Here is a 21,805-nt window from a genome sequence, read left to right as displayed (position 1 = left end):
TGTCATACACAATAGAAACACCATAGACTATACAAACAGCATCGAAAAAAAACGAACAAGAATAAAAATGTCATACTAAAAATACATTGCAATCATAATAAACATTAAAAGACAACTGTCAGAACAAATGATCTAAAATACATCTTACAATAACAGAGAAGAAAGGGCAATTAATTATAGATCACAAATGTGTCTTGTCATGTTTGCCTTGTTCTACAATCTTAGTGAATTCTGTAACTATTCCCATCAACAATTTAACCAAGGCTAAAATAAGAGAAAGATGGGAAGTTGCCATTAATCTATTCCATGGGCTGTCAGCTAATACCTGAGTGGTTGAGTGTATAATAAAATAAAAGGTCCTTTGGTTCATGAATGCGGGACAATTCATTACAAGATGATACAATGTCTCCAGGGATTCCATCCCACACAGTCCACCCCCTCGAAGCTCCTTAGGAAGGCCCAATGTGGGACCAACCACCGCAGGAGTTGGCAAGCAATTCATTCTAAATCGAAGATACCAATCACGAAATGTGTAGGATGAAAATTTACAGAGATACATTCTTTTGTGATTTGGAGGACAGATAAAATATTAAATGTCGCTTCTAGAGGTTTAATCTTCTAAAAATCTATGGATTCTGGAGCTTTAATGTAATCTAGAAGTGTGGTGAATTCCTAAAAAGCGAGGATATCATAGTCCATTCCAATGTAGGGGACTGGACTCTGCGCGAAGCTGACGGGGGGGGGGGGGTCAGGGTGATATAAAAGTTTTCAGAATCAGAATAACATTCATAATCAGTGATTATTAATCACAGTGAATGAGGTGCATCATGTCCTGACCTCACATTGCTGATACTCTGAGGTTCGCCCGCACTATCACGCAGGGGCTCCTGAAATGGCTCCTAGGGTCCCCCAGGAATGCCTTGGAGTGCCTGGCCACAGCCCGTATTCCCCTAGCACATAATGCTCTCCAGCGTCGTGTTACTTCTCTGGTGCGTGATTGCATTCTATCCCTCTGTGCTGTGCCCGGTGCACGCTTCCGTCAGAGTGATTGCCTGACACTAGTGCTGTTTTGCAGAGCGGGCCCTGGTTTAGCTGGCCCACTCCAGGACTGCACTGCTTCCTGAGGACCCGTCGCGCTAAAGAGGGTGAGTGATCACGACCCTCCCTCCCACCTCCAAATCGGAGCTACACGCCCTAGCAGGCTCGGGGGTGCCGCTCTTCAGGGGAAACTAATTCGGCCACGCCAGGGCCGCGTTAATAAAACAGACACTTTGCGGTGAGACGGTACGTCTTTGGGCATCGTTGCCCCCCACCCGACCTGGGATCCGCAGCATTCTCTCTGCCAAAGGGTTGACACAGTCATCCTTTCTGCACAGCACCGGCGGGTGGCAGCCCCCCCCGCCCCCCTACATACCCCGACCCACAGCCGTGAGAGGAACATCCTAGCTGCACGGCGCCGGGTAGAAGAAGCAACATAACTGCACAGCACCGGCAGCCGCATCATTGCACAGCGCAGGTCGGCGGCGGGTCCGTCTGTGAACTGACGCGGATCACAGAGGAGCGAGTGTGGCAGCAGCAGCGCAGGGAGTGTGGCAGTAGCTGAGGGGGGAGTGTGGCAGCAGCAGCGCAGGGAGTGTGGCAGTAGCTGAGGGGGGAGTGTGGCAGCAGCAGGGGAGGGAGGGAGGGGAGAGCTGTGGCGGCATTGGAGAGGGTGCTGCGTGGGGGAGAGCCCTGTGGAAGGGTGGAAGCAAAGGAAAGGGGTGACTGCCTGGAAAGGGGGCTCCCCTGCAGCGCGCCTGGAGTTTGTGCTGTCAGTCCGGGTTTGGGGGGTTCCTCTGCGGGGCGCTGGGCGCACGGGTGTCTGCCGGCTCTACGGGTAGCAGCCGCTCTCTACGGCAGCCCTCTTGCTGTGGAAAGGAGGCAGCGGCCAGTGTCCGGTCTCCGGACACCACACCTCTGCGCCTGGATCACGACCTCCCTGTCCCCCCCGGAGGACGGAAGTCAACGAGAGCAGGCGGGGACAGTGCAGCGCAGCAGCCGAGGCGCCCTCAACTGAACCGGCTGCCCGTCCCGGCTCTGGAGAGCCGCCTGCCCGAGCTCTGGAGAGCCGCCGTGCTCTGCGGCATTGCGTCCACTCTAGCGCCGCTCGGAGCAGGGGCTCGCAGCGGGAGCTGGGGATCCGCCTGCCCGGGCGCCGGTCATGGAGAGCCCGGCCCCCGAGACCCCCAGCCGGGCAGCGGAGTACCTGCAGGAGCTGAACCGCATCATCGAGACGCAGCAGGAGCTGCTGGAGCGCCAGCGGCGCCGGATCCAGGAGCTGGAGCAGCAGGTGGCCGGTCTGTACCGGGAGAACGCCAGCCTGCAGGACAAGCACCAGCGGCACCTGGCCGCCTGCGGGCGGATGCTGCAGGGGGCAGGCGGCGGAGTCCGACACCCGCCGCTGGGAGGCACCAAAGAGCACGCCAAGTAAGACCTCGCTTCTAACGTATGCCTGGCTCCAGAGCAATGCCAGAGGGGGTGGGTTGCTGTGGCAGTGTGGGGCCAATAGAGGAGCACTTTGGCGCAGGAGAGTGGAGGAAGAGACTAGGCGAGTCCATACAGAGCGTGTCCTCGTTTGACAGTAGTGATGTAGTTTAAGTGAATAGCATTTTGGAACCTAGTCAGGTGGTCACACATTGCAAAGTGATTGGTATAGGCCGGGAGCCGGTGCGAGCAGGACATCACTAATTTGCAACTTGATCGAGGGACGGCCGCCATAGAGTTGAGGGTAGGCCTGGGACATATATATTCTATATGGGGGCTACATTTGCATCCCGTGGGCGGAGAATGTGCTGATCTTCTGGGTCCCAGAGAGCTGTCCCCTCCTGGCTACCGTGTAGCGAAAGGCAGCTGGCGGGCAAGAATGAGGGGCGTGGGGCCAAAGGTTGGGCATGAGGGGTTCAATCAAGGTGTGTTCTAGTAGCACCGGGCAGGAGCCGGGGTACGGACTGGGCTCCAGCGGGCGTATAGTTTCGTCCATGCCAGTGCCCTGCTGAAGAGCCCTTTGCGCGTGGATGGAGCTGCCACCCACATCTCCCCCGTTCGGGGATATGGGTCTGTCAGCGCCGCTACTTGCCGCCCAGCGTCCTGTGGCACATGCTGCTTTTTCTCCGGACAGTAAAGAACGGGGCACTGGCCGTGTGCATGGCATGCTGACTTCTGGGGGTGGCAAGAAGAATGCTCTACAACGATGACTGGTGGTTCGTCCTGCACCGGGCTGTCTACTTCTGTGTGCACATGTTTCACGGTCGCGACCAGTGATCGAAGTGAGCGGGAACGGTCGGGAACGATGTTCCACTACTTTATTTTTTTCTGTTTACCATTCCTCTACTTTTTCCGACCATATTCAACATTCTCTATAGAGGATGTGCCATTCATGTCCTTGTGCAAGTGTAAAGTTATAGTTATTAGTCACTACCATTGCAATGCCCCCGCCGTGACACCTTGTCACACGTTGCACTAGGCTTTCGCCTACCCTCGCCCCTGCCGAGACCACAGTTCCACTACTTTGTTCCTTGCACTTCTACCACTGGTCGCGACGAATACCTAGCGGTTAGCTGCAGCGCCCCGGGTCATAGTGAGTGGTTGGGGGCATGCAGGCAAGGGTGGGAGAGTTTCTACATGGGCTACACAGTAGGCCAAACGTGTGTTCGATTCACTATTTGCGGGGTTGTTTGGGGGTTGGCGGGGTGCTGCTCAGTGAGTTATGGTCACTGGCATCCTTTTGGCCTGTAATGGACATGGCTTGCGTGGGCCTCTCGTTTGGCGCTGTGCGTGCAGTCAGCTTGACGAAGCCACGCGGACACGCACGCCTGTTGTTTTTGCGGAGCAGAACAGTGGTGTTTGACTTCCAATGACATGTTTTGATCTCTCTTTGGAATGGAGTGCCCGCGTGGGAATCCCAGGCCGGCTCGGCCTGCGCGTGCGGGGCGTGTCTCTGTGTAATGGGGCAGGGGTGGGGCAGATTTGAAGACGCTAGAACCTAATGCTCGCGTTGGGTGGCAGAGGCCTGTCTTCTCGCCTTTTTGTCATACTGAAGTCGGGCGCAGGCGAGATCCACTGGCAGCTCAGTGTGTGGCTGTATCTGTGGAAGCGCCCCCAGAGTACGTGTTGCTGTAGCTCAGAGATCCTTCTCACCCGTGTTCACAGGTGCGCACCCGCCTGCTCCGGGCCGCGCATCCACCTGCCCTCGGGTGAACTCTCACGTGGTGCGCAGCACCTCCAAGGCATACGATTACACCGTATTTAAGGAACTGTGTGACATCGCTGCAGAGTCCTGGCATTCAGAATGTGGGGCTGGGCCCTCCCTCGGGGGTGGGAGATGGTAGTGCATATCCAGGGAGGTTGCGAGGCTCTTTTAAAAGGCTGACTGGTTTTAACAGGAAATAGAAGCACTTCTGACCTTTGGTGGGACGCAGAAGCACTTCTGACCTTTGGTGGGACGCTTTCAACATTCTTTTTTACTCCAGTGGGTCAAAGCAAAACCACGGCTATAGGATGTTTCGTGTTTTGTATGCCCACTTATCTGCACACTTCAATGTATCAGTACCGGAACTCGGAGCGTGACCTTTCGCTGTTTGAGCCAATTCACCCTGGCTGCGTTACACGTCTGCTCCTTGGGCATGGGTTCCTGGGTGGATTACACACCCACAGTCTGCATGGGTGATGATATGGACGATGACCCACCTCCAACTCTGTGTGTCCCTGGACCATGAGCGCTAAGTGGATGTGTGAGCCCATATTTATAAATGGCGACGATCCAGCTCTGACGCCAACATGCCAGCATTTGTATGTTGTGCTATATCTCCATACCAGCCGCAGGCTCTGACGGGCCTCTGTCCAGGCTTGAGCAGGGCGTGCCAGAAATGAGCCAAGAGGGGAGGGCGCCACTGTCACCTGCCGACCTACCAGATCGGGTGAGATTCACCCTATTGGGGTGGGTGCAAGCCTCATTTGCATATGGCCTTTCTTCTTTTGTAATGACATGTCAGCCTGAAAGCAGTGGTATTCAACAGTTTTCATACCAAGCTCCCCCTAGAGTAAAACAATTGTTTTTAGGCTCCCCCACTTAGGGGTTGCCCCTCCCACCCCCTAGGGGGGCCCAACGAATGTCCACGGGGCCGGCAGGCTCTTAAAATATAAACAGATTGTCTACTGCTTATATTTCATATTAAAAGCAGTCACTGTAATCCTAGTTTTTTTTAAAAATAGTCATCTTAATACCTTTTGAAAAAGTCTGGGAACCCCATTGGATATCATCCGGGCTCCCCTAAGGAGGCCACCCCCTCCCCAGTTTGAAGACCACTGCTCTAAAGTGTTGCCCAAAGCAATGGCACAGGTTATTATTATTTATTCAACACTTTCCAGCTATCACCTTTCTGTCTTCGCAAGTCACCACGAGCAGGGCGAGTATCTTTAGACATGTGCCCCGAGTCTGCCAGGCCACGAGACCCAAGCCACGAGACCCAAGCCACTCCTCACTGGTGATGGCCAATGAGTCTGAAACATGTCTGGGGATACTTGTGGTCTCGTGCAGAAGCGGATCGGCCGGACTGCCCCTGTTAGGGTGGGACCAACCAGGATTTTCTAATGGAACTTCCTTCTCTGCTAGGTATGTCTGTCTGAGAAATACTGGTCTGGAGGTTGCCCAGAGCAATGTCAGAGGTTATGATTAATTGAAAACCTTCCCATTATCACCTCTCTGTTTCGCACCTTACCAGCCGTGAGCAGAGTGTGCCCGCAGGTGGCACTGCCACCAGGGGTCAAGGAAAAAAAGGGGGGGGGGGCGGTGTCATTAACATTTCAATGTGGTGTCACCAGAAATTAGCATATCATGGTACACTCTGAAAAAAGTTGGATGACTTCTATAAAAAAAAGTGGGGGTCTCCTTCCACCCGAGCGTACCCTCGATTTACCACTGCATGCATGTTGTTCTGAGTTACACCCGTTCGTGCCCCGATATTTTCTATGAATAATTCCTGCTGTCTGTTATCCTGCTGGACTGCACGTGGCCCGGCGGGGAGCGGGGGGCGTATAGATGGCCTTCAGATGCGTTTCAGTCTGCGCCTAATGTTCTTGTCAACACGCTTTGCTCTGCACCGGGCCCTGCATGGCGTGACCGCGAGCCACGGGATTCCCCCCCTCATTACCTTAAGTGCTTCTCCCCCTTGCACAGGTTGCTGCTCGTTGCTTTCACGCCAGGCCGCCTCCTCAGATGCCCGAATGGAAATCTGCTAGTGCTGCACCTTCCCCGGCCGCCACGGATTTCCAGTCATAATTCACTTTCTGTGGTAATTGCCAGGCGCGCCACCGCGCCTTCATTACGCGCACGCTCTGTGAATGCGAGCGCAGTGTAGTGCGCGGGAAGCAGCCTCTGGCTTAGCGTGTGTACGTTAAGCAGAGAGTTCGTGAATGTGCAGCACCCCATTGCCCCCAAGAGCAGTGATGGCGCTGTGCCTGCTTGGCGTTTCGCAGATCACTCATAATTACCCGGCTTTGCCACCATAGGCTTTCCAAGAAGAGCTGGCATTCAATACTGAAGTACGATGGCACGTGTCATTCATCTGACCCCCGCCCCCCGCTTCGGCCTGCCATGCTAGAAGCTGTGATATGATGCCCTGCCCGCCCTGTGTGTAAACACGTCCATTCACTGCATATGCCTGCGCCTGAAAATGGCAGCGGGTTGACTGTACCAAGGGGCACGGGCAGGCAGCGTTTCGCCCACACCACCGCTCCCTTTTGACATGCACGCCCCACGTTCCCCCAAACCCCTTTATTTCCTTACCAGACCTTGATGTAGTTTACAAAAATATCACTCGCAACATTATTCCCAGTGCATGGGATGTATTTTGTATTTTTTTTGTAGGCAAATGTTTACACGTGCCCAGAACATGTTAACCTATTAGAACACGCATCACGTCAACAGATACGAACTATATTGGGACTCGGACTGAAGCACGCCAGACCAATGACATGCAGTCCAATTGGAACTCACGCACTGGTGGCATGCTATGCGTGTCCGCGCATCTGTGTGCGTGTATTGGGGAGCAGGGGTACTCCATGGAACTTAATAGTGCGGGACAGCCCATAACCCCCCATTGTCGTTGTTTCAATTCCCTGTAGAACCGTGCATCCCTGGCACCTGACCGGTGCCCATGCCCCGGAAGCCCCCCCCGCCCCACCCCCGCGCAGAGTTCAGCCCCCTATGCTGCTATGACATGTGTCACTAAACCCCCGCTGCGGCCCTCGCGCTATGACAGGGCCCCGGCGCGGCAGTGCTGTGTTGCCGCTGCTGATGCTTGTAAATCTGCTAACTGGATCTGGCGTGGGATCAGCACTAATCCGGGATATTTATGGAACGCTCCTAAGCTTTCAAAGGTACACCGCCCTGGGGCGGGTATAGGAAGCGGGAGCCCGCGGTGCCTGCGCTGGGGGCGCCGCGGAAGCCCGGGTGCCAAGTGGCGTGGCTTCACTGTTGTGGAGAATTCGACGCGGGGCTCGCGCCGGCTTCTTCTCTCTGGATCATGTGCAACGGCACTGGGAGGGAAGCTGGCAGCTGGCAGTGAGCCGGAGGCCCCAGTGACAGATAGGCTGGGGGTGCTGCTGTGCACTGCATAACAATGCACCTCCGTGCACGACTCGCACGGCGTCGCTGACGGGGCGCAGACTTTCAGGCTTTCCCATGCTGGATTCATGGAGGAAAGCTGACGTAATAGCCACACGTGGACAATATGCCAGCCACCTGCGCTATGTATGGGGACCAGCGGAAGTCTCCACCAGTGGAAAGCCAGAAAGTCTAAACTTTAAATGGGGTCTTTTTTCCACTGGTGGGAAACCAGAGAGTTATATTTACTCCACACTAAACCAGCCCCAATACAATACACAATGGGCCTCATTACAAGCTTGGCGGCAGCCTTGACGATAAAACCAGCAGGCTGCCCCCAAACTTGCAAATTTTTACAACCCTGGCAGACCCTGTATTTCCTCATTGCCAGGGGCCGGAAACTTTTACTCCCCATTCCCAAATGGGAATGGGGAGGCCGGATGCAGCGGCACCATTCAGAATGGTGCCGGTGCATCCGACATGCTCTGCTCGCTGGGTGCCAGTACGCCCACCAGGCCAGTGCTGGCGGTCAGGAAGGCACCCGCTCGTAGACTTGTAGTTTGCCGGTCCAGTAACTACGGTATCGGCAAGCATACCGGTACCGTGGTTACCCGACCGGCAAACTTGTAATGAGACCCAATGACTCCAGCCCCTACACTTGCATAAATGCAAAGCGCCCCACTTGGGTTACGTTGGCACATAATGATGTTGCACACATAATGGTGTGTGCATCTTCAAGGAATGGCTCCTCCTCTACACCTAGGTCCACACACCCTCCACTCCCCGCCCTACCTGAGTCTGTGTGATCTGATTGCCACACTGTCCTCCCCTGGTCGTGGGTAGATCCCTTGCTTTGCTGATAAATTGCCCCCCAGCCCCTCGTTCTTAGCTCCACACTCCCTTGTTTCTCTGCTCTCCTCACCCTGTTCTTCCCCCTAGGACCGCGCTCTTTAAATACCCTACTAACAATAATAATAGTCTGATGGCAGAACCTACTAGAGAATGGGAAAACCAGGCGCATGATGAGAGCATTAGAAGGGCTATCATTTACCAGATTACAGAAAAAAGGAGAATCGGATGCTTGCATCCTCCACGCTGCCTCCTACAAATATAACTTCACAGCAATTGTGCATAACCCGCTGCAGGAAAAGTCACCGTGTGCTGCTGTTTATCAGGGTTTCAAAAGTAGGCTCTTTAGATTTTATTACGAAGACTAAAGTTGGTTTTAGTTCATGATGCGATTGAAATGACTACTCTGACATTGTTGTATTGTTCTATGTCAGCACATGTGCTGCTCTCAGATCGCGGACAGCACCACATATGCTCACATGGAACAATACCATTGTCAAGGTTCAACTGTAAACAAAGAACTAACTTTTCAGTAATATATGTAATAAACTCTCATCACTGTCCACAACGTTGTCAGGTCAGACTATTTGTAGGCCTCCGATTTTTATATAGAAGTGCTCGTAACACATTCAAAGCCAGTGGTCTGCAGACTGTGGGATTGGCCCTGTGACAAATCAACTTCCGGGGCACCAGTGGTCCAGTGATGAATATCGGTTTCTAAATGATCAATCAGCGGGAGGATAGCTCAGGGGCAATGCGCTCGTCTTGAAAGCAAGACGATGCAGCACAACAAAGTTTTGCGTCCGGGTCCGCGCTTACACACCTCTAGTACACCAAAAGGGATCCGAACAGTTTGGAAACACATGCAAATCATAAACCTCCTTGTCCAATTTTGGTAACGTGGACGGAACGGCACGCTTATCACCAAAAAGATCGCGGCTCGTTGGTTAGGTGCAACACAGGGAAAAAAATACAATTATTACTCAATGATAAAAGGGACTGTCCGGTCGAGTTTGTATAACATTATCTACTTTAGCATTATCACAACAGACAGTTTGGGCAAACTACTAAATACAACCCACCCTGTGCAGGAATGCAGAGGACAGGCAGTTTCAAGAAGGAATAGGGATGCACTCTGGATACTGACATGAGGGTAGTCGGTATAGTACATAATTGCAATAGTTTAAGGATACTTGGTTTCAACACAAAGGGAGCAGTGGGTCCTAAAATGTCACTACGGGCCTTCAGAGAAGGATCAGGTGGACAGAACTACAATCGACCTTATGCTGTAGGAGTTCTTGGGGCTCAACATAGGTCGAGTCGGTTTCATGGCGCTTTGCAGTTTCTGGGGCAGAGTTCCAGATGGGAGACAGCTACAGGTTTTCTGGCGGCAGGCAGTTATGAAATTATATGATACGATAGAAGTCATTTATAACGTGGCTGCACATAAGTATTTCTAGGTGTGACAAGGAGTGTTAAACAGAAGGAGGATAAAACAGGAATATTACTAGGCCTTGTGTCAAGCAGATCACGCAAGTGCGGGGAAGACGGAGGGGAGAAGTGCCAGAGGGGGAGGGCAAGGGGGAAGTGCTGCCGGAGAGTGGCTAGTAAGTGCAGGGAGAAGGGGCTGTAGGGTTGCAAATACAGAGCCGGAGGCAGTGCAAGGGCAACTGGACAAGCAGAAGCCTGGGCCCGAGTTCAGTGGGTGGCCAGGTGACCAGTGCACGGAGCAGTCAAGGACATCAGTAGGGGAGGGGAAGAGTGAAAGCGGAAGTGAAAAGGAAACTCTTGAGTTGCTTCCGGAACCAGAGGTGGTTCTGCGCAAGTATGATAGAGGCAGGGAGGCTGTTCCTGAGGGAGGCCCCAGCCAAGGAAAGAGATCAGCCCCCCACTCTCTGCTTGGAGAAGCGTCTGACCCTCTGAGAGAGATGAGCAGATAGCTTGAGAAGGAAGATGTTTAGGAAGAGAGAGTTGGAGGCAGTGCGGTCCCAGGCCCCAGAAAGCCTTGTGGACGATGCAAGGGGTCTTGAACTTGATCTTTGCAGCCACGGGGAGCGAGTAAAGGGATTTCAGAGCAGGAGAGATACGATCCCTGGGCTTGAGGACAAGGAAAAGTCTTATAGTCCTGTGCTGGATAAGTTGCAATGGTCGAAGAGTTGAGACAGGCAGCTTTAGAAAGAGGCCATTGCAATAGTCCAGCCTAGAGAGGACCCGGGCTCTGGAGACAGTGAGCTTCGGGGGGAAAGTGAGAAAAGGCAGAATACCTCTGAGGAGGTGCAGCTGATAGTGTGACTTCTTAGAGACTTTCAGCGTGCATACCTGGACAGACAGCTGCAAGCTGGCTTACACAGCAGCTCAAGGTCAGGAATCATTGTCTCATTGCTGGTCAGCAGTTCGGAAGCCCTAATCAAGCAATCTCGTATGGCTTTAGCAACTGCGGCATAACAACATTCAGCGGTGCAGCTGGTTGCAGCTCGAGGGGCTCGACTGGCTTGAAAATGTCCATTAAGGCAGGCATCGGTAGATGCTTGTCGATGCACTCCTCCTAGCTTTTTCACTGGGCTTGTGTCCTCCTTTAAGGCAGATGGCCCAAAGCTGAGAAGAGTGTTGCAGACAGCTGCCTTGTCCTTGGTTTGGTTCAGAGACTCTCTGGCACTTCTCACCTAGGAGACTTGCTGTAGAGCCTATCACAGCAAGCTGTCTGCTGGCTGGGTACTGGTTCTGGAGCTGCTGAATGGTCTGTCTGGATTCGGTATCTCCCTCTGTTCCCTGGGAGATGTATAGGGGAGGGGTCTTGCTTCCCTCTTGGAGGTCCTGACCTTCCTTCACTGGCAGAAGATGTAAGGCAGACAGCGTCCAATGATGAGTTCTTCCTTCTGATTCTGGTGAAGCCTTCAGATGATCTGCCCAAAAGAGGGTCTCAACACTCGTTCGAAGCCAAATGGACCACAGGGATTAGGCCTACCTTAATGAACCAATTCTGTGTCCCCACCAACAGTCTCTTGTATGCCTGAGGTCATAACCAGATTAATTTGCAACAGTAAAGGTCAAGGGGTGAAAACATGTAATACTAAGTCCCACCCATCTTCCTGTCTGTTGTGGATCAAAGGGTCTCTCTGGTCAATGGAGTGCTCTGTGGTTCCTGATTAAAGCGGCTGGTCTCCTTTGAAGCTGCAGCAAGACCAGACTTTCTGGCACTGTCAATCTACATACTGGTATCTTCTGAATGGGATCCCCCTGCGGGGATCACTACTTTAATACACGCACGCCCAGACATGACATTTCACTGTCAATCGATACGAAGGGCGGGAGGGAGCTGACTTCAGGTTGACATAGTGCCTATGAAAGGTGGTTGGGGGTTTCCTGTCTCCTTTGCTAGCCTCTGCAGCCAGGCCCCATGTGGGCCTGCTTGAAGTACATTCTATTAGTATGTTAATTATGTTCATCGAGCCACCGACTGCAGGGCTCAACAAAAGGACAGGGTGGATCCATGGGGCCTTTGTCAGTTAATCAGGCTAGCCATGGCAAGGGGAAGGTTTGGCATTCCCTCTTCCATTGAGGCCTTGTGTACTCCACCTGTCAGATCACAATTAAATATGACAGGGGGACTGTGCCTTTAGTCTGTGTCCACCCAGAGTACATGGGTATATGCATAGGTGGTGCAGTGAGCATCAGAACATGTGTGTGGATTAGCCCCACACATTTTCAGGAGGTTGATCTACCATCTTTCAATTTCATTTAAAATTTAAAAAAATCCCAGGCCAGCGCACCCCCACTGTGCGTGTGCGGATGGTCGAATTCATCACAGGCCCTCCCTAAGGGGGTGCGGGAGGATGTCCAGGGAATGTTTCAGGCTCTTTAAAAAGGAAGCACAGTGTATTATTTTCAGCTAGCTGTTCACTCATTAGTGAGGGAATTTCATGTGGTGCTTGTATTCATTTCAATTAGAGCACAGCGCCTGGGGCTCTGTGGAAGCTGGAGTCTCTTTTATAAGGAAAGGGAGAGCGTGTGGCAGACAGGGTCAAATCATAACGCTTTCCTCACGTTTTTCATCATATAATGATGAAAATATAGGATATATCATGGAGAACTTACATCTTTGTTTACGTTCAGGACCTGAAAATCCTAAACACACAAACACTTACATATTATTTTTGTTCAATCAAACATGCCATGGCTATGAGTGTTCCATGCTCTAGCGCTTCTTCGGGGTAATATTAAAGACAGTGTATAACAGAAATATATGGACATTGCACACTCACTTCAGGACAGTGCTCTGAGTGTAGTGTGGGCAAGACACACCTGTAGTCCGCTCCGTACCCGTCCCTCACTTAGCACAAAGCATAGCCAAAGGTTGAATACTGTCGTGCTTGGAAAGGACATGGCTTGGCCTTCATTTTGTGAAAAAAGTACAACTAAATGAAATAAATACCAGCTTTCATATAAAAAGGTAAGCGTGACCTTTGTGCAGTTGCTGGTGTTTTGTTCACAAACCAAGGCTTGGAGCTGCAAGGGAGGCATAGTATCACAAGTATGACACTGACACAAGAGCGACAAAAACCTTTGTTAGATTCTTGGGGTTTGGAAAAACTCCTACGTTGCCCTATATCTAGGATGGGAGTAGTCTCTACCATCAAATAATAAAGAAAACACAGTCTTAGTCAGTCTATGTAAAATCAAAATGGCCTATACTAACAAAAACTAATGCTTGCCCTATGTCTTATATAAAAAGTGTGAAAAAGGGAATGTGTATGCAAAGGAATGTCAGTAACATAAAGGCTCAAGGTGGCTGAGTCAGCTCTCCTCCCCACATTGGACAGCTATGAGTAAGACCCCGTAAACAGGATGACACACTCTGGATCAGGTTATCAAAAAAAGGCACTTCAAAACGTGGGTCGAGGCCGGCTTGACCTTCCACATTAAAGTCACTTATTCTAGCTTTCCAAAAGTTTTTTCACAGTTAAACAAAACTTCACGTAGGTCACCCACTGTCAGGTGCGGACCTCTCAAAGCATCAATTGTTCACATAGATCTCCCTCTGTCGGACTCTATCCTTTAAACCAAAAAGTACCTGATTCAACGTAGATCTCCCTCAGCCGGGCTTGGACCTTGCAATCACAGCACTTGCAGGGGTTCCCTTCCCAAGGCTTTATTAACATTCATCAGGGGTAACCTTCTCCTACCTTATTTCATGTTGCTGGTCTTCTCCTACCTTATTTCATGTTGCTGGTCTCTCTCAGCCGGGCTCGGATCTTTCACCGATGTCGAAGACTTCATAATGTGCGAGGCTTTTACTATAAACCTCCACAGGACCACTTCGACTTTCACTTCAGCTCTCCCTTATGTTATTTTCCCCAGTGTCTCTTGGTAGTGATAGTTCTACACCACAATTAGAAAAGTTAAAAGAAATCTTTTTCTTAAAGAAATCACCTTTTAACTTCCCCTTTTGCCGGGGTTAATCTTGACCATTGCGCATTTCATAGTTTGTTCACTCTGTCGCTTTATAATAAGACAAAACATTTAGTGGAGACTTTTGAGTGGGCTATTTCTTTTCGCTGGACCACTCTGCTACTCTGTCTCACTGGCTTCACAGTTATCAATAACCCAACCCTACCATTCACCTGGGAGGGTCACTGGCGTCTTTGAAACACATGCACATTTCTTTTTGACTAGTTTCTGACGTTCTCTGCGTATCCTTTACGGTTTCCCAGAGGCAATGACCTCCTGCATAGATCTATAGGGTTTCCCTACCATTCGCTCTAGCCTCTCCGCCAGTGGGCTTGCCTTCACCCAAGAAGATCTGCTCCTTCCCGTGTTCCACTTTGCTCAGAGTGTGTCTCTATGTTCCATCTTTCATCCGTGTGGGGGGAGCTAATGGGTATCAGATGTATGTGATTAAGGTCAAGTGCCTGACTTTGTTTGACCGGATTAATGGGACATGCCCAATGAGATATGCATGTCTTGGCCTCTTTACTCTCAGTCACCCTCTTCCTCGGCCCATTGTTCGTGTAGAAAGGTGCGGGAGTTGGAATGTTGGAGAATCCGAGAATCCTATATAACAGGATGGGGTACGGGTATGGGAAAGGGGGGATACCACGTCTCACCATCAGCTGCCCCACACCCACACCCCAAAGATCCCTCACCCAGGTGATCCTCCACCCCCAGGGTCTGGATCCAAAGGCGATGGCCGTGTCCTGGCCACCTGAGAGAGCGATCCCCGGGGGCTAACAAGAGATACACCCTTTGATTTCTCATAGAGCTTAAAAACGGATTCAGGGATGAAGACAGTGGGCTTGCAAAGGTGGTTAAAATCAACACCTATCTTCTTAGGAGCCTGGAGTGCTTCACCTTCAATGTGTTAATTTGTGTGAACTGGGAATGCCTGTTGACTCTGAAATCGAAAAATTCCCTATTTAATGCTTAAGTGTCTGAGAGTGTACAGCTTTCAAATGGTGTCACAGAGTCCCCGAAAAATCAGATCTTCTGCGACTGTAAGCCAGGGGCAGCTCATCTATAATGGGCGCCAGGGCAACGGCACACCGCCCATTCTGGAGGAGTCAATTAGTGAAACACTGATTACTCTATTGGCTGCAGCAAGCAGCTGAGGGAGTGCTCATCTAATGCCTTTAAATGTACAGGGTAATGTGGTTTTGCTTTGACAGTTCAGTACCCCACCATGCATACCTATTTTATTCTAATGTTTTATAGTTTATACATAAAAACCGTACACATATAAAATGTAACAATTAATTCATCACTTAAACAATTTAAAAATAATTCAAACAATTTCATCTTTATCTTAATAGTAAAATTAAAACTTAATCAAATACCCATGTTCTCCACTATTCATCCCAATAACCTTAAAACTATATTACAGCATACACACAATAAAAACCACGATTTCATCCTTCAGTCAACATTCTTAACTTTGAATTGCAATACTCAGCAGCACAAAGGCACAAGGCTCCCCAGGACCCCACAGAGCGTTTACTACGTGTTTATCTGATTACACATCTTCTAAGGCCAATTTCTCTGACACCGTGCTCCAGACTCTATACAGAGCCATTTGTAAGGCAAGTTCTTATTGTTTATACATTGCTTACAGAACATCAGAGCTTTAATGGTGTCAAGATGATGTACACAAGTACCCAGATGATTCATGTATATAGGGCTCAAATGTATACATTCCATGAGGACATGCTTAGATGTCTCCATCATTGACAAATTTTGACAGATACGTCGGTACTTTTCTTGTTCCAGCAAAGAGAGTGTCGGACCTTTGGAGCTTAGCACCGGGAGGTGATTTATGCGTAATAAAAGTATACATCTCGGCAGACGTTTGGAGGGGCATATGGCTAAATAAGGCTGAGCCTTTTTACATGTATTTAACATATCAGTGACAAAAGTATAACTCTTTTAGATGGATAAAGAAGAGAAATGTTCATGCCAGGCCCATAAGTCCATTTGCCTCTCCAGGGATTTCTTCAAAGCATAATAACCGTCCTCCCAATCAGGGGACCATCGAATGCATTCAAGCAGCCCTTTCATACTCTCCTTAAAGTCAAAGTTTGCTCCAAGCCTATTTTCTGCATTGCCTAAAATCTGTAATAGAAGATTGGTAGGGCTGCTCATCATTTTAGTATGCATAAGCGCTCCCTTTTTTTAGGACTGTTGTGATGTGCTTTGTGTGTATGTGGTGTCTTTGGTAGAAAGGGAGATGTGCTTTAAGGGACAAAATCCCTAACTCTAGGCAAATAATTGCCATCAGTACACAACTAGGAAGACCAAGACGTTTTCTCCAGAATCTTCCTTCAATAAGCTGGAGCCATTTTAAGTCTAAACTGACCAGGCTGTCAAGGCCATAGATAATAGCCGGTACTAGCCATTGCAGGTACAATCGTCTCGCTCTCACATATGTAAAGCCTCCCGCTCTTTTAACAAATTGGTCTATTAGGAAAGTTAACTGTGCTGCCTTCCTTGTGTGAATGTTTTAGGTTCATAGACATAATTTCGAATACAAAATATTCGAAAGTCAAAAAGTCGAAAAAAAAACGTCGAAAAAAAAAATGTCGAATTTTTTTTTAATGACGTTTTTTTTTCGAAATGGGGGGGTTCCCCCCCAACCCCCCTTTTTTTTATTTTTACCTATTTTTTTCACAGAAACTAGAGCCCAAAAAAAAATATCGAAAAAAAAACAATTTGACTTTTTTTTTTCGACATTTTTGAATCGACTTTTTTGACTTTCGAAATTATGTTTTCGAAATTATGACTGGACACCCATGTTTTATATACCTGCCGCTGGTCAAACTCAACCCTCAGGTACCTATATAGGGTTACATAGACTATTTCTATGCCTTTGATAATTAGTCTAGGTCGGGCTATTTTCTTAGCAGTAAATAACACAATCTGAGTCTTGCCCCTATTTTTAGTATAACTATTTTGCTAGGCATAGTTCCACAATGCGGTGGCCACACGTTGCATGCCTGTAAAAGTATGATCTAAAATTATAAGGTTGTCCGCATATGCTAATACCGCAAGTGGGTCACATCGATTTTTGGCAGACAACCTCTAAAACATGACAGGCATTTGGGAAGATCTGATAGATATAAATTGAAAAGTAGGGGGGCCAGAACACAGCCTTTGTTTAACATCACTATTAGAGGCAACAGGCTCAGTCATGGTCCCCCCCACATCAAGCTTCACTCGGGATGTGTTATTTATGTGCAATCACTTAATGTAATAGAGTAATCCTGAGGGACAGCCATAATGTTCCAACTTCTGCGATTAGCGGTCCCTACTGTCAAAAGCGTCTTTGAAAATGATAAATAGTGCATACAATGGAGGTGCATTTTTCACATTTGCCTGTTCCACCAAAAGTCCAGAAGCCTAAGGTTGTGGCATGTGGAATAATCTGGTTGAAAACCACTCTGATATCTATCCAAAATATCCTCCTGATCCACCCACTTCTGTAATTCCTTCAGGAGGAACACTGCAAACAGTGTGCCTGTACAATCCAACACTGATAGGAGTCGATAATTTCTTATGTCTGTTGGACACCCCTTTTTTAGCCCAGGAATTAATGTCGCTGTTGGCCAGTAGGTGGGGATTCTTCCTCCCTCTAAGATCTCATCAAAAATAATCTTTAGCAGGGAGGACCACAATACAGGGTTTTGCCTCAACACCACATTAGCCTGGCCATCTGGCTCCGGTGCCCTTGTTTATTTTAATGTACTGATCTTCAGTTTGATATCCTCATCAGTTTCTAAACATCATTCTGAGGGTTTTATTTCAATCTGTACATTAGGGAAAGCTGTAGTCGAGTTATTGCGACTAGATAGAAATGTTACCCATTGATGCTTATTAATAGGGTTTAATAGTCACAGTTTCCTGCATCCTTCAGCCTCCCCAACATAGACCATATGCTCCTCGAATTGCCATTACATAAAACCAAAATCAGGCATTGCCATTGGGCACATCTGGTGGAATTGCGCCACCAATGTAACCAATTTCAATAGGAGTTCCTTATTCATTTGATCTCTCTGAGATAGGCCTTATGGGGCATCTGTTTAGCTTTAGCCTTACACAGGTACCCACGAAGCTTATGCTTCCTATCTCTGATAGTTCTATCGTAAGTGGGAATCGTTTTATCTTCTCTGGCAACCAAGTTCCCACCACTAAAGGCATGCCAACCTGCAAAGGTAGATATCCAGTTCTCAATTTCCTCCGTGTCCTTGTCCGTAAGTGCTACAAGGAAGCTGTGGTCGACAGACTTAGTGAAGAGTTCGCTCGTTGTATATTATTTTCTGACCTCTTGATTCGGTTACCTGAGTGGTTAACTTCCAACTACCCTCAATCTTTTCCCAGGGTAGTTGAGGCAAACTCCTTTAACTTTAGAACTAATGCCCCACGGTCACGCCATTGGTTAGCACGCACACACATATCAATCACAATAGTGGTTACTTCCAGGTTAAGAAAGAGGTAATCCAGGGTGGGGTTGGAACTACCCCTGTTCCAGGTGTAACCACCAGGTGTATCCCCTTTAGTGTGACCATTCAAATTTTCAAGGTCCCAGCTCTGAAAAAACCTCACCCATTTTAGCCCCTCAGTGTCAGGATCAGCCTGCTTCATTAGACTTTCCTAGTCAATATTCAGTCTACTTGCGTTCCTTCACCACCCGCACAATGGCTATTCAAGTCCCCGCCCACAATGATACAATCATCATTATTGTTACTAGACCAGTGCACAAAGAGATTGTGTAGATCATTCTGAAGCTGTTCCCTCTGTGAAGCCTCAGAAAGGTTATAGACATTGACTAGCAGGATATAGCGACTCCTACCATTTAACGAAATGCCACCTCCACCACTAATATGTTAACTTGGCAACCAAATGGTATTTTGTTGAATTTTAAGTTATGTTCAACCCCAGGAGCCAAACCCCCATATGGCCTGCCCCTAGTGACCTTATTTGCAACAGATTGGTGGATGGTATACCCGTCTATATGGATTGGTGTCATTAAGCAAGTCTCCTGTAATAGTAAGATCGAGTGTTGAGTAATAAAGGGCAGAGAACCGGATGAAGATAATAAATGGGCAAATCTTCCAAGATATGAGCGATGTTACTCATTGTTTAGCAAGCACAGTCGGCAAGGATTCTGCAAGCAAGCCATTTTAGCATGGATTGGATATCGGATAACTGAACCATATCTTTGCAGGGCAATGAGACTGTTGGCATTTTCTGAAGACAATCAACAAATTGCTTAGTTGGTAAGGCTGGGTCCACTGTATCAGCTTTGGCGTAAAGCTCAACTTGACAACACAGCAGCTGGGATCGAAAACTACGATTTAATTTAACAGTGCCCATGTGTTTACAGTGGACAGCCAACACATTAGAGTTAACACACTTTAATGGCTCAAAAAAGTCGAAATCTTCAGACACCAGTACCCGCAATTGTGGCATTTGATGGAGATAGGACATGAAAGTCGAGCGACATGGCCACTTGTCCCGTGCTTTCTGGTTGATATTATTCACAAGGCATATTGTATTCTCCAGCATACTTTCCCCCATGAATCCACTTCCAATGATCGTCCCTTCTTAATTATCGATCTTCAAGCTTGTGCCCTGCATGGCGCATTAGGAGTCGAGTTGTTGTCAGGACCCTCTCCAGTAGTCTGATGCATTTGTATCCAGGCTTGTATCATGTTGTTCCATCTGTGCAGATATTACCTCAGTCATCTGGTCTTCAATCACCCAGCTGAAACACTTGTGTACGAGCGCGATAGAAATAAAATATCAATCAATCAATCAGCTCATTAAGTTGGCCAGCTGTTTATCTTGACGCTTTTTACAGCGCGCCACCATCTTACCGGCTTTCTTTGATTTTTTGCTGGGATGTTCGTTGGAGGCAAAGAGTCTGCCATAGTGCAAGGCTATTTCGCGCGCCTCAGCATGTCGTGTTAATTGCCATCGCTTCCTGGAGTAGAAGATGTCAGACGAATCCAACGAGGTGTAGCCTATATCACGTCGTCTTGTGGAGATGGACAAACAGTTTTGTTTGTAAGCGTTTTGCCAGGAATATACACACTAGGCCGCCTTTCATTGTAAGACACTTTATCGGCCAACACTACTCTTGGCGGTTGTAGATATTCATGAATTCGCCCACATCGTTTTAACAGTATTTTCATGGTATTTTCATGGCAAACTGGATGGAGACCATAAAGGATGGAAGCTCAGAAAAGCCTACCTCCCCAGATATCGAGTATTCAAGCTGAACCGATTTTTCAAGCTGAACCGCGCCGGTGGAGTCAATTACCAGATTATGAGATGCAGATAGGCGGTTAGTAGCTGTATTCTGCATGGGACTTGACTTTGCCCGAATCACTTGGGTCTCCGCTACTGAGGTTTGGCCTATTGCGGGTACCAGCACCTCCGCAGCCCCTGCCATACTCTGTTGAATAGTGAGACATAAGTCCAATAGAGAGTTATTATCGATGTCGTCAAATGTCATGGAATCCTGGCACCTCGTGCAATTGCACTGTGGCTGCTGCAGATGCCACAGATACCACTCCTGTTGTAGGCGGCTCAGGAAGGAAGAACAATGTTACCATGCCCTTTGTCTTACTGGGGCAGGCATGTGCACTTCAGCTGCTGCAGTTGCTATGTTAGCAGGGTCATGTACTGCTAAACCACTTGACCTTGCGCCAGAGGCGTAGCCAGGATTGTCTAACACGTGGGGTTTGAAGCTAAGGTAGTTGGGCCCACCACAGTGCATCCGTGCATGCCCACACAGAGCTTCTGAGTTGGCATTTACAGATCTTGGGTGGGCTTTGCCAGCTCAGGCCCTACCCTCTCTAGACCTCTGATTGTATCGGTTCATTTTAGCCTTGCTCTTATAAGGCATTTTAAGTGGTGGTAGGAGAAGATTCTCCTCAATTAACTGCCCACAACACTTTTCCAGGTTAAATAGATGCAATATCCTTTGCGCGTGCAGGCTATTCACAAGTATACACTCTGATTCAGAGGTACAGGGTCGAGTCCTCGCACTGCACCACTCTAGATAGCCTAAGCCATGTGTGCAGACGAGTGCTACCGGCTTGCCTCCTACGATTCCTGGGGCTCGGGTGACATGCTCAAAAGGAAACCTGCCGATCGGCCATAGTTTCCTGGCTATGTTAGTAGCCCACCGAAGGCATATCCTTTAGGAGCTGTTTTAATTGTGCTTAAAGCTACAGGGTAAAGGTCAACATTTTATCAATTTCAGACTGGAGAAAAAGTACACGCCCGAGGAGGCAGCTTACAGTCCTTGTCCTTTGTGACTTGTTTCAGCAAAATGATTTTGGTACACCGGGGGAGGGGGCGTGGAGGGTGCAGGTGCTGTAACCATCACCCTCATCCTTTTCCAGGCCACTACGGACCACCAAAGGCCACTCCTGCACCACTCCACCTTCTCCCTCCCTTCTCTCCCACCACGCATACCCAATGGGCCATGCGAGGCTGGGGTTGTCATGCTTCCCCAGCTTTGCTTGTCCCACAGAGGGATGCATGCTTGTGCACTGCAGGGCCAAATGTATGTAGGGAGTGCTGTATGTGCCTTCCTCTGTATTCCGAGGACCAGAAACGGGGTGATGGAGGTGTTCCGCTACATCGTGTATTTGCAGAAACCAAGATGCTCTTCTTGCTTCCTGGTTCCTGTTGCAAGCTGCACAGGAGCAGGAAAGCCATGGTAAAAGGTGGTATGCAGCAACCTTGGGAGTCCGGATTGGTGCTCCATGTAAGCAAAATAATGTACTTATGTATGCAGGTATGTGCTCATGCAAG

General features: G+C 49.0%; 1 protein-coding gene across 5 annotated transcripts in view; it reads left to right on the top strand.

The window, feature by feature from the left end:
• The first annotated feature begins 1,706 nt into the window (after positions 1-1,706).
• The window catches only part of IQSEC1 (IQ motif and Sec7 domain ArfGEF 1), a 3,055,115-nt gene continuing 3,035,016 nt past the window's right edge, over positions 1,707-21,805 (top strand). For 2 of the 5 annotated variants that reach the window (XM_069643968.1, XM_069643965.1), the window contains exon 1: positions 1,713-2,466. In XM_069643968.1, the coding sequence (XP_069500069.1) occupies positions 2,201-2,466 (266 nt within the window). In that variant the 5' untranslated portion in view covers positions 1,713-2,200. Of the gene's footprint in view, positions 2,467-21,805 lie in introns of all 5 variants that reach the window. The other 3 variants (XM_069643976.1, XM_069643967.1, XM_069643966.1) reach the window with 3 other exon arrangements.

This window comes from Ambystoma mexicanum, chromosome 2p, assembly GCF_040938575.1.
Source record: "Ambystoma mexicanum isolate Mex_15411 chromosome 2p, UKY_AmexF1_1, whole genome shotgun sequence".
NCBI classification, from domain to species: Eukaryota; Metazoa; Chordata; class Amphibia; order Caudata; family Ambystomatidae; genus Ambystoma; species Ambystoma mexicanum.
The sequence above is the reverse complement of the archived record's forward strand: the minus strand, read 5'-3'. Positions and strand labels throughout refer to the sequence as shown.